General features: G+C 42.9%; 1 protein-coding gene across 2 annotated transcripts in view; it reads right to left on the reverse strand.

Moving 5' to 3' along the window:
- Positions 1–866: 866 nt before the first annotated feature.
- The window catches only part of LOC142487692 (uncharacterized), a 392751-nt gene continuing 380002 nt past the window's right edge, over positions 867–13615 (reverse strand). For both annotated transcript variants that reach the window (XM_075587410.1, XM_075587409.1), the window contains one exon: positions 867–1289. In XM_075587410.1, coding sequence (XP_075443525.1) covers positions 1116–1289 — 174 coding nt within the window. In that variant the 3' untranslated portion in view covers positions 867–1115. The remainder of the gene's footprint in view (positions 1290–13615) is intronic.

Below are 13615 nucleotides of genomic sequence, written 5' to 3' on the forward strand. Positions count from 1 at the left end.
TGGCGCCGCTGCCCGCCGCTTCTGCGCATGCGTGGCGTCCGGCAGCGTCGCCATGACTACTGCGCATGCGCGGCGCGGGCAGCGCAAAGCTTGGCGGTGGCTGAATAGGTCCCCTTGCTGTCTGTACCCGAGTGAGATCAGCAGCGCATGCGCAGGGGGGCTCTGGAGTCTCCAGCCCGGCAGAGCGCGCGGCTGGGACAGAGAGCGGGTCTGGCCCCAGGAGCCGGTGCGGGTTGCCCCGGATGCCGCCCGTGCCCATCTCCACATGAGGGAAATTGCGGCCATTAGGAGCGGCGCCGGCGGCTATCGCCGCCGCCGACTCATATGTCGCGGCTGGGACAGAGAGCCCGGGGAGCCGCTGTACATTAGCAATGCACGTGGGGGGAATTGCGGCCATTAGGAGCGGCGCCGGCGGCTACCGCCGCCGCATCTGATTTTTTGAGCGGGTGTGATGTCAGTGTTGGGCTGAGCCAGAACACAGCCCGGCCTCAACTGCCAGCACTGACGTCACATCCGTTTCATTTCTGTCTCCACAATCCATTTTTGCCCCAGTTCGAATGAGGTGCCACTAAAGAAGTTTCACTTCAAAAACCCTCCTTCCTACACCACTTTCTTAGCCATGCATTAACCTCTGTGATCTTCAACTCTCTCCCTGGGGTGGCGCATGGCACTGGTAGTATTTCTGCAATTACTACTTTGGAGGTCCTTGCCTTAAGCTTGCGGCCTAGATCCCTGAAATCATTTTTTTAGGACTCTCCATCGTTCTTTAACTTTGTCATTGGTGCCAACGTGTTTAATTACAAAGGTTAAAACATAGTACTAACTGAAATGAACACCAAAACAAAAATGATTGGCAATTATGCACATTCAGAATATGTAAATCTGTTATTTTAATAAACCATTAGGAAAGACACTGTACTGTAGCATATAAGTACCTTGCATACTTTGTTGACAAAATATGAAAACAATACATTGCCCAAATCGCTAGGGCCAAACTCCTTGTTTTCAGTGAGTTTTTCAGAAATATTCAGCACTGAACGAGAAGAGATTGCCAATAGTTGAACACTAGCTTTCAGCCCTCTTAATTGGCACAGGTGTATTTATTAAGGTTTTATTTAGGCATCCATGGCTTCATCTTCACTACTTTGCACAAAATCATCTTCAATATTCTCAAGTGCGGCCTCCTCAGCATCAGAATCTTGCAACGTTTCATCAGCGCCCAACTCGGTTAGTAGCTGCTCAATGTGTTCCATGAGTTGGGAATCGTCACATTTCAGCTTGTGGTAAAGCTACAAGGAGAACAGAATGAGACCTGGGTTAGCACACCGGAAGCATGTGGAGATGTTAATTTCACAAAACCCCTAATGGATGGAAAATGATCGACTTAAAAGCATTTGAAAACAGCAAACAGAAATACAGAAAAGCACTGTGCAACTATTTCTTCTAATTTAAGAAAAAATGAAATCATATTTGTAATTTGTATGCCGGAATTTAGTTCTAACAGTACAATGAAGACTCTATACCAGCTGTGCTAAGACTCTCTATGTACATTTCATTTAAAGTACAGTGCCTAGAGCAGTTCTCTTTAAAACTTAAAAGTTTTCTTTTTTAAACCTTATAAGTAGTAATGAATGATGGCTCAAAGGGCATTTGAAGTCTGTCAGAGGGTTTTCTGATCCATGAATATCTGTTCTTTGTTGTTAATGTGGATGTACCTCTACAGTATGTGATTGCTGACAAAATATATATTGTTTTCATTCCACTCAGCAAGTTAATCCGTTAAAGAAACTAAAGATATCGTCATTTGGACACTTTAGTTAATTGGATCATCGTTATAGGATTTGTCTAGGAAAATGACCACTTCTGTACTAACTGCCGTTATTCTTTCTGTTCCAGGTCCCATCAAACCAAACCTTTTAAAAAAGGTGGAACTAGATCTGCATCTTCCTGGATATCTTATGGAAAATATTTAAAATCTGATACATAGACAAGATATATGCAGCGTTTTACAGTATCTTCGTTTCTATAATAAATGGCTGGCATTTCTAGGCACCTTTTCGGTATGTAGAAAAGCCGATTGCCTGTGCTGGAGACGATATTCATTCTATTCAAATGAATGGGACTGAAATGTTCTTCAGCACATGAAAGCAGCTTCACAGGATATAGACTAAAAACCATGAATAGAAAGCACGGAATATCCTTTATTAATTGTAATTTCTAGTTTCACTTTGCCATCTCTAAATTAGGTAAAACCTGGTACTTCATACATTGTATGTTAAACAGCATCATACAACTGTACTGTTCTGTCAAACTAATAATTGTTCTGTTCAGACTATAAAAAACACAATGGTATGAAAAAATAAGAGGATCAGGTCCAGCAACTTGGGATGCCTCTACATGGGGGAGGGGTGAAAATTCAAAAGGAAACAACAAATGGGTGATAAGACAGAAAAAAACTCAGGTCAGGAGGTAGAATATTTAAAACCAGAGACAGCACATAAAACACAGACAAAGCTCAGTTTTAGCACATCCAGTGAAAATCATACACGTACAGTGCCTAAATATATATGTATAAATATCTATTAAGTAAAATGGTCTTTTAGTTTGACATTTTTGGCCAAAATTGTTGTAAGCCCCTGAGCCAACGTCACGGCAGACCACAATTCAGGGGTCCCTAATGCTAATATAAATTCTTAATAACCTGTGTAATAACAGGAAGAATGATTTATAGTAAATCTGTCAATATTAGTTGCAAAGTTCTAAGTCTGATTGAAGCTTTTATTAACCTGTACTTTACCAGGAAAAGCACTCTGTATTAGAGTTGTCGCAACCATCCTGCAAGCAAACAAGTTCCCCTGTGTGGAAGATGCTATATATATTGCCATGCTCAGTAGCACTCCTCTGTGACACTCATATGCTTATATATATGTTGTGGTTATTTTGGGGGTTCAATAGGAGCTTGTTAGGTGTCCAGTATATTTTACAATTGTGTTTCAGCTAGTCCTGGCTGATTGGAGGGTGGCAACCTCCTACTTAATTTAAGCTCACCCCCTCCCACATTTAAATGGTTAAGGGCTCACTCCATAGCATCTTCCACACAGGGGAACTTGTTTGCTTGCAGGATGGTTGCGACAACTCTAATACAGAGTGCTTTTCCTGGTAATGTACAGGTTAATAAAGGCTTCAATCAGACTTAGAACTTTGCAACTAATATTGACAGATTTACTATAAATCATTCTTCCTGTTATTACACAGGTTATTAAGAATTTATATTAGCGTTAGGGACCCCTGAATTGTGGTCTGCCGTGACGTTGGCTCAGGGGCTTTCAACAATTTTGGCCAAAAATGTCAAACTAAAAGACCATTTTACTTAATAGATATTTATACATATATATTTAGGCACTGTACCGTGTATGATTTTCACTGGATGTGCTAAAACTGAGCTTTGTCTGTGTTTTATGTGCTGTCTCTGGTTTTAAATATATATTGCCATGCTCAGTAGCACTCCTCTGTGACACTTATATGCTTATATATATGTTGTGGTTATTTTGGGGGTTCAATAGGAGCTTGTTAGGTGTCCAGTATATTTTACAATTGAGTTTCAGCTAGTCCTGGCTGATTGGAGGGTGGCAACCTCCTACTTAATTTAAGCTCACCCCCTCCCACATTTAAATGGTTAAGGGCTCACTCCATAGCATCTTCCACACAGGGGAACTTGTTTGCTTGCAGGATGGTTGCGACAACTCTAATACAGAGTGCTTTTCCTGGTAATGTACAGGTTAATAAAGGCTTCAATCAGACTTAGAACTTTGCAACTAATATTGACAGATTTACTATAAATCATTCTTCCTGTTATTACACAGGTTATTAAGAATTTATATTAGCGTTAGGGACCCCTGAATTGTGGTCTGCCGTGACGTTGGCTCAGGGGCTTACAACAATTTTGGCCAAAAATGTCAAACTAAAAGACCATTTTACTTAATAGATATTTATACATATATATTTAGGCACTGTACCGTGTATGATTTTCACTGGATGTGCTAAAACTGAGCTTTGTCTGTGTTTTATGTGCTGTCTCTGGTTTTAAATATATATTGCCATGCTCAGTAGCACTCCTCTGTGACACTCATATGCTTATATATATGTTGTGGTTATTTTGGGGGTTCAATAGGAGCTTGTTAGGTGTCCAGTATATAGTACAGGAGGTAGAATAACATGAAAAAAATGAAGTCAAGCACACCAAAAGATGAAACAGTCAAAAAGTAACAAAAAAGTGTAATTTAATGACTGAAAGAAGTCATAACAGCATCCAACGTTTCTGTGGAACAGGCACATTCAGCCCTGATCCCTGATGAAGGTGCCTGTTGCACGGAAATGTTGGGTGCTGTTATGACTTCTTTAAGTCATTAAATGACACTTTTTACTTTCTGATTGCTTCATCTTTTGCTGTGCTTGACTATGTTTTCTTTTCCTTTTTTATAAAAAAAAACAAGACACATCCAAACACTATTCAATGAATATTTATATTTTGAATTAACGTAATACATATGTTGATACATTGCTTGATTGGCACCTCTACAAGTTACATGCTAGTAATGTGGTCAATTTATATTTCCATATCATAAAGAAACAGCCGATGGAGAAAAAGATTGACATTTTTGACATATTATAACCCTACTACCAAACAGTGCTCTTTTTGTGTCTTTTCCATTAAACTGGTTGCATCATTTATACTTAAAAATCTTGTACTTTTGGAAATACGCTAGTTTGGTTTAGCAATAAACACTACAGCAATATTTGCAAGTGAAACCCACAATAATTTGAAATCTGAACTTTTCTATATATTAATGAGACGTCCTTCAGGATCAAGAAGACAGATGGAAGGTAAGGATGGATTTAATCATTTTGTCCTTGTCTAAGAATTAATACACATAAATTTTTTTTACAAAATCAGTCACACATTTAATTTTCACACAGACTTTCTGCAGTTTAGCATTCACCATTCAAAACTAGGAACTTACAAGTACAGGGGCGATAAAAGGTGATGGGTTTGGGAGCAGAGGGGGACCACACTCATGTCTAGCCCCTCTCCCACTATGCCCATATATGTTTATATTCGCCTACAAACTTGGATTTCTAACGTAATAATATTTTCATTTTTCCCCTGTCATTCTTTGCTTTGTACCTCAAAAAGAAAATTAAAATAAAAAATTTGTGATAAAAAAAAAAAACAAACAAACAAAAAAAAGGAACTTACGATGGTATTTAAAAATCTAGGAGGTGCCATGTGATACAAATTTGCTATTTCACCTTCAAATTAAGTATGCTTAGCTAATATATTCATTTAGACTAGGGGTGGCCAACTCCAGTCCTCAAGGGCAACAAGCAGGTCAGGTTTTAAGGATATCCCAGCTTGCTTCAGCACAGGTGGCTCAATCAGTGGCTCAGTTGTTGACTGAGCCACCTGTGCTGAAGCAGGGCTATCCTTAAAACCTGACCTGTTTGTGGCCCTTGAGGACTGAAGTTAGCCACCCCTGATTTAGACAATGACATCTAAAATTACTTAGTTAATTGTTTAAAAATAATAATAATTTAATTACTATTACAAGAACAAGTAAAACAGTTGGTTATGTACACGCTGACTTAAATATTATATTCATATCATTTTGTACACAAGCATTCATGCAATTTATTTTTTAAGATGCAGCAAATTTCAACTTCTTCATTGCCACTGGGGCCTGCAGTGAATTGCAGAGATCTGAACAGAGATGTCAATATTATTTACCTCAAATGAGTTCACACATTTTCATAAACCTGCAAAGCCTCTGATTTTCAGTCTGCAAATATTAAATATTTCCTTATCTTAGTGGCACACAGACCTTTGCTCTCAAGAGCATGTGTACAAAAACATCGATTTATCAATGTAATGCTGGCTACAAACCATATTAAAACCTGCAAAGAATCCAATTTTCCATATGACCAAAATGGCTATTAGAAAACGGTGTTCCTAATTAACCTACTAATGATCACGTGGGACTCTTTTCTGCTGTAACTGAGCCACTCATGATAAAAGATATTACAAAACTAACCCAATGTTGTGTCTTATCTACATTACCAGCTAAAGGGTTTACATTTTGATTTACCTATCTTTAGATATTACCTTCATTTCTTGAGAGCAAACATTGTTTGTTATTGATTTACTTAGGACATTTATATTTAAGTCAATAAGCTAACATACATCTCTGTAATGAATAGCAATATCTGTTCAACAAAGGCCCAGCAGAGCACTTAAGCCAGGCTTAAGGTATTTGCACAGTTGTTAGCATCTATTTTCTATAAACTGACATTTTCAAAACAAATAATATTAATCATTTGTTTTAAATGTTAAAGGAGACCCGTTGAGTAACAACAGTCTCTCCTTTATTAAAATCTAGACTGGACTTTCTTTCAACAGGCCAACAATGACACAACTGGAATCCACTGGGTTATTGTCAAAAGACCAGTAATTACATCTAGCCCAGGTCCCCCTCTGGGCTCCTCATGTCCCCTTACCTCCGGGAGTGTGCAGGGGCGCGTTGGTGCCAGAGGCAAAGTTTGGCGCATTCTGAGAGTGCCGGAAGGTTGCTGAGGCAGTGCGGGCATTTAGGGAGCGCTCCGGTGCACCAGAGACCCGCCATCTTGTTCCTGATCGCGCATGCGCGAGATCCGGCGCATGCGCAGTGTCACTCCACAGTCCGGTGGTCATTACAGACTTGCGCATGCGCAGTGCAACAGCGGCCAATTGAGAGAGGGCTCCACGGGGACTACAGCCCCCAGAAGGTCATAGGGCTGCAGATCACATGGCCCACGGCAGCCAATAGGGCTCTGAGATTTCCTGCACCAGAGAAAGGATACATTTTGCGCGCTGGGGACCACACCAGTCGGAGCTTGGAGCAGGATAGGGTAGGTTGTGTGTGCAGGGCGTCTGTGACCACTGCACTAGGCCTGCGACCCCCATAGGCCCCAGCTAGGCCCCGACTCCCAGTGTAGCTTGTGGCTGTTGCAGGGACCCCCCATAGATAGGGACTTTGCCCTGTAGCACAAGCGTGAAGCGTGAGGGAAAACGCCAGGATGCTGCTGCGACCTGGCCCTTGGTGGTCTGGGATCAACCCCCAGACTTTCGAGAGAGACTTTCTTCATGGTGGAACCATCCACGCGGGATGCCACCCCACGTAGAGGCGGACGGTGCGCATTATCTTCCGGTCATACCTGGGCAGGTCCTCCAAGTGCACCAACTATAACACCTTCAGTTCTTGTGAGCAGCGCTGTCACACACATTGGGTGGGTTGCTGCTCGTGGAGTGGTTTGGTGCCCAAGGTCCCTCAGTACTGGGGGGGGGGGAGGATAACCAATCAGGTGGGACATTGGTTGGAGGACACTGTGGGGTTACGGCCCTGCAAGGCCTAGTTGGTGGGGACGTTGTAATATTGTTCATTATCCTATGCTTACAGTAAACTGTTATTCTTATCAGTGTGTGTATTACAGCATTGGGTCCTGCGGCAGGGTTATCCAACATAGTAGGATCCCGCTCAGGTGGAGAAGCTGTACACCACACAGATCAGGCTCACCCAAGGCTCCCAGCAGTGGAGCCCCAGGCCTCTTGTGTGCCGCAGGTAAGAAACCACATACACAGTAGCTGTCATATCTCCCCGGGGGTGGGGGAAAGCGCGCTACATACATCTCAGCCCTAATTTCTCTCTATACACCATCCTGACTCTTGCGTTCTGCTTGAGGATGTCTTCTCTCTACCCCTTTTGTGTCTAAAGCCCTCTCCCATCTTAAAACTTTCTCACTGACTGCCCCACACCTCTGCAATTCCCTTCCCCTCAATATCCGACTACCACCCTCTCTATCCACCTTTAAGACCCATCTTAAAACACCTCCTTAATGAAGCATATGAGTAACTCCGTGGCTGATACTATGCCCCTCATACATAAACCTTGGGCCCTTGCAGGCGCACTTACCAGAGAACCTTCCTACTGTCTCTGTACGTTCCTACTACTTTCCAATTAGATTGTAAGCTCTTCGAGACAGGGACTCCTTTTGCTAAATGTCACTTATGTCTGAAGCACTTCTTCCCATAATGTGTTATTCGTATTACAGACGGCACTCGCTTTTCTGACGGAATGCGGTTAACGGACCGTTGGATTGCAGGTCCCATATTAATTGGCTGCAGTGACCGTCGGCTAAGCGGGTCTGACGTCGGATAATGCGTCCAGCGCACTGCTTTATGTGGCGTCGGATAAGGCATGCCATCGGAAACCAGAACGTCGGTAAGCGAGGACCGCCTGTATTTGTTATTTCACATGTATTACTGCTGTGAAGCGCTATGTACATGAATGGCGCTATATAAAGATATACATACATTTAATGACAAGCCACACCCCAATTAAGAAAAACTGTAATATGAATGTTTTTGTGTAACTCTTTGTGTCTATAAAATAATCAAGGGAAGCCCTGTTAAGTAATGGAGTTCATGGTTTTCCTCTGTGTGCTGCCATGTGGAGTGTTCTGCATCTCGCTGATGGCAAACCAAAACATTCAACAACGTCATTTATGATTCTTCTTAAGAGAAGGACCATTTGATTACAGTAGGAGATTGTGGTTAAAGAGTAATTATTGTAAACAATTTGAATTGAAGTCCGACTTTCTTAAGTAGTGGTAATCGTGTAAAATTGTATCGGCCTGTCACCTACTGTACGGACCGCTGAAAATTAATGTACAGATTCAGCCACCAGTATCCGAGCACTTGCCATGGAAAATCTGGTGCTCTCTCACAGTATGGTTGCAACATTTCTATGAGATTTCCGCAGCCAGACTCCTGACCCATGGGATTAACACAGCAAGGGTCCCTGCAATCCCATTCAAACGGAATGGGACTGCAGGGACCCCCCGCTGTGTTAATCTGATGGGCCATGAGTCTGGCTGCGGAATCTCACAGAAATGTTGCAGCGTTTACTGTGAGATAGCCACAGTATTTTCCTAGGCAAGTGGTCACATACTGGTGGCTGCATCTGTATGTGTTGAAGGGGGGGGGGGCTAGTGGGTTTTTGGGGGTAAAGGAGGTGGGTAGTAGGGTTGTTGTGTGTATTTTTATTTATTGTGGGTAGAGGGGTTGGGTGAAGGGGGTAGTAGCCCCAAGGATGGATGTTTAGGCCTACCGGGTGGTAGCGGGAGGACTTAACCCGTTCATTACCTTAGCGGTATTAACAGCTAAGGTAATGAAGGGGTTAACGCACCAGCAACCACCCCAAGGCCTAAACACCCACCAAGGGCCAACAACCACCTTCACCCACCCCCGCAACCCACAATAAACATGGCACTGGTTGTTAACCCCTTCATTGCCGTAGCAGATAGTCGCTAAGGTAATGAAGTTGCCTGTAAATGCATTTTTATTGCATGGGATTCATGCCGGGGGCCTCTGGTGCTGATATTGATGTGTATTAGCTCTGTAGACTCCCGGCATGAATCTGATGCAGAAAAAAATGCATTTTATTTTCTTAGTCCTCTCTCGCCGCCTTATCGGCAGTTTCTCACCACCTATACGCCAACTTTTCCTGGCGGGAGGATTTTGAGAGGAAATCCCCATTCTAGAGCCCCGATTAGCCCATATAACTTACTAGAGGCTACTAGAATTGCACGAATGTGAGAAACTGCTGATAAGTGGCTTATCGCAACTCAACTGGCGATTTTTTGGGGGGGGCAAAAAAATTTCAATAAAGGCTTTTATCGGCCACTTATCGAGGCTTACTGAATAGCAATAGGCCTTTTTGGTGAAAAGGTCTCGATAAATAGTTTATCAAGGCTTATAGCATAGGCCCCATAGTCTGATTTTCTCTGTCTGTGTACTTGAATATGAGCATGTATATCAAATAATATACGCTGCTGTGTATGACAGTGATGTATGCTGTATTACTACTGCTCAGATCCAGGAACACTCAAATATTTAACTTCCATCTAATTTCTTCCCTTTTGCTGTAACTCCCCTCACATGGCCTCTCTCTTTACTTAACCCATACTTTCAATTTCTCCCACCACATCTGACTGATCGTTTATTTCACCTTAAACAGAATACTGCTTGGCCTGGCTACAGGTCATTCGGATCCACAGTCATGCCGACCCTGCTTTTATCTTGCTCGAGGGATTCCTGTTAGAAGACTTAAGAGAAATAAGATGTAGCCAGACTTACTGTCCGTGGCACAGCAGACAAATGCCGAAATCCGCGGCCTGTCCACGACCCCGAAAACAGTATGTTTTGTGGCCCAGGAGGGTTAAAAAAAGGGTCCCCGCAGCATTAATCCTACCAGGCTAGACAGTCTGTAAGAGTCCCAGATAGAAGAAGCCCCTCTCTATTTCTCCCAGAGGAGCTCTTACTAGACCAATTTATGAGCTTTTCATTTTATTACATAGGATTGAAGCCGGTCGTCTCCGGAGCTGAACCACATTAATTTTTGCTCCGGGAACCCCCTAATTTCCGAGATACTTACCTCCATATGGGGTGCCGTTATTGTGACGGTGAGGGGGTAACCAGGCCATCAATAAAGGTATTATGCCTGTCTGGTAACTTCTGATCCATATTTGGGGTTTTAGAGTGTCAGCTTTTGAACCTGTTTATTGTATCTGCAATTTATGTGATTGTGCAACAATATAGAATTTATATGTGTTTTACATTTCAAGGGGTTCTAACAAGCAGAGATTGCTAGGCTTTGAGTTTCAGAGGGGATTCTGCGGAGAAAGTCTGATCAGATTGTGTCTAGATAGCCGGGGTCCAGAGTTGCTAGGCACCCTGTTGCAGGGTAAATGCAACTACACACGCAGGTTCTTTGGATAAGGCTTATTTATTTAGCCTTAATTTATACAGCACACAAAACAAAAATAGCTTTTCATCAGCAAACAAAAGAAAAATGTATTTTTCTTCAGCAGACAAAACAGTTTCTCTTTATCAGACAGAGTAAAAATAAGGCAACTACTCTTTTCTATGCAGGAGACAGATAGTTCACAAACCATGTACTTTGCTAACAGACCTTGTATCAAGCTGTTCTCTCTCCAGAGTTTCAGGGGATTTTCCTGTTTCAGATAGCATACAACAGACAGACCTTCTATCAGTAATCTCCTCTCTCCTGAACAGCCAGCCTCATGTGTCTACAGCCTGGGGTTTTAACACACCTTGATTAGGCAGCTGGGATCCAACTAATTGTCCTGAGGTTCCCAGCTGAAGTTAACCTAGTCACTGCTGCACTGCAGACTAGACATAGGTCTGCCAGGCATATAGCTGGTGGCTTTTATTTACCGTCACACACCCCAATAATGTACCCGGGAGTCAGGTCAGGCAACCCAGATACATGTAGGCACAAGGCTCTGGTCAAAATCCTGCACTGGAAATGCTTTCGTGACGCACCACTAGGACTCCCTGCTTCAGCACAGACAAGAAAAGGTAAGAGGAGTATATGGGTGTAAGGTATCCCCAGAATGATACTGGGGTCCCCCCAGTAACAGAGGAATCCCCAGTTCAATTCCCGGGTTACCCAGAACCGGTATAGAGGTTCTGGGAGCACTCCAACTGTATGAGGTTGGGAGGGTTTTTATGAAACCTAAGTCCAGTTTCTAAAGGGAATGAGATACTGTACAACCCTGAGAAATAACCTAGGTGTTTTTTCATTCTACCTCGGGACTTAGAAAAAATATGGGAAAAAATATTTTGTTTCATAGTGTTTTAATAGTACATATGCTTGTGTACGGTATTATGATCTGGGGACTTCCAGGTCCATGGTTCTGAGAGACCATGTGGCTACCAAGCTTGGTACCACCAAATCTGCAAGGTGTGAAAGCCATTTGGGCACGGGGCTGGGCTCAAGTACTCACGACCTGGGATGAATGGAAGTCATCGGACCACCATTTGCCCCAGACCAGACTGTGAGCAGCCTAACTCCACGGGTGGCTTCTGACTGACAGGTGGCAGAATTGTCAAATTGGTGCATGCCCTTGTCAGAATCCAAGCTTGCTCGGCTTAGATAGATTGGCAACGCTCTGAATGGCTGGTAGGATTTCTCCCACTCTCGGATTGGCTGGAGTATTTCATGAATGAAGCTGAAATACTATAAGAAAGCCAACAGCCAATACGGTTGTGAGATTCTAAGCGCCAAAACAGCAGCGGCAAATTCGAAATCACCAAAAGATGCTCAGAGAGAAATAGCAGCGAGCCGGCTTCAGAAATTCCAAGGCGAGAAATTTTCTATGTCCCACTTTTCGGGGCCAGGTTCTGAGAATAGAACATAGCGGTCGTGGCTGGGATTGCAAGGCGAAAAGAGTACCAAGACGTTTGGCACTATCTCCCGGTCAAGGGATTTCGGCATCTCCGGAGCGGATAAAGCGGTGGCGTCAGGAACGTCATGCCGATTTGAGTTCCAGGACATTTCGAGACAAGTATACATAATTAGAGATACTACCGCTCTCCTTTTGTGAAGTTGCTTGTATATCAATCGGGTGCATACGGGAGTAGAAAATGCAAAGAGAAAGGGGGTTGGCAGAGCAACCAAAAGAAACCTATGTGCACTCACTCACTATGACCAATTGAGGGCTGGGAAGTATTCAATCCTAGGGTATAATTCCTATATAGCCACTCACTAATAAAATCTTTTATTTAACAAATATACTGTACAGTACAATGGACCACATATATTCCATAAAAATAACAGGGAGAAATCACTAGCGTGGAGATGGCTGTAAAGTAACTATTCTCTTTTCGAGACAAGTCCTGTTAAACCTAAAGACTTTGTTTTACCTCTTATTTCACCTAGAAATGTCTAGATTTGTAGCCCAGACCCCCAGTAAGTGTGTTTTCTTCTATATTTTGTAACCCATGTGTGTACATCTGTTTCTATGGAATAAATGACAATTTGTTTTACTATCTTGTTTTGCTCAGTGAATGATCCTGGTAAAAAGGTTTCCCGTGACAGGTATCTCGGCTTTCAATTGGCCCATTATCGAGCGGCTATCAACACCGCCTAAGGAGGTCTATATCTCCAGAAGCACGGAGTCCCTGGAGCTGAAATTAATGGGGTTCGGCTCTAGAGACCCTCAGATTCAAATCTATGCAACCACGCCCCCCTCCCCCCCAAACATTATGAAGAAAAAAAAGCCGCTGGTCTATCCTGGCCCTTGATGATATAGATGCCCGAATATGGGCCTCTATGTCATGAGGGGGGAACATTATAGGACCATATTCGGTCATCCATGTCATCAAGGGGGTTGGACAGGACATTAAAATGTAAATGTCCTGTTCAGTACTGTACAATATTAAAATTAATGAGATACCACTCCCTTTCATTACCTTGGCGGCTAACCGCATGAAAAACGGGCAAAAAAATATATGACAAGAGTGACAGGGAGGGAGAGATTTAGAGAAAAAATGAAAACTATATTAAAATAGAGAATGCAAGGGAGTGAGTGATTTGATCTACAGCTACATGTTAAGGTTTTTGTGACGGAAAGGGGTCAAGGGACCAGCATAATAAAAATTCAGCCTTGTCCCTGACTCCTGCCCGTCAATCCCTTGGGCTTATCTGGTCACCAGACC

This window comes from Ascaphus truei, chromosome 2 (genome assembly GCF_040206685.1).
Source record: "Ascaphus truei isolate aAscTru1 chromosome 2, aAscTru1.hap1, whole genome shotgun sequence".
NCBI lineage: Eukaryota > Metazoa > Chordata > Amphibia > Anura > Ascaphidae > Ascaphus > Ascaphus truei.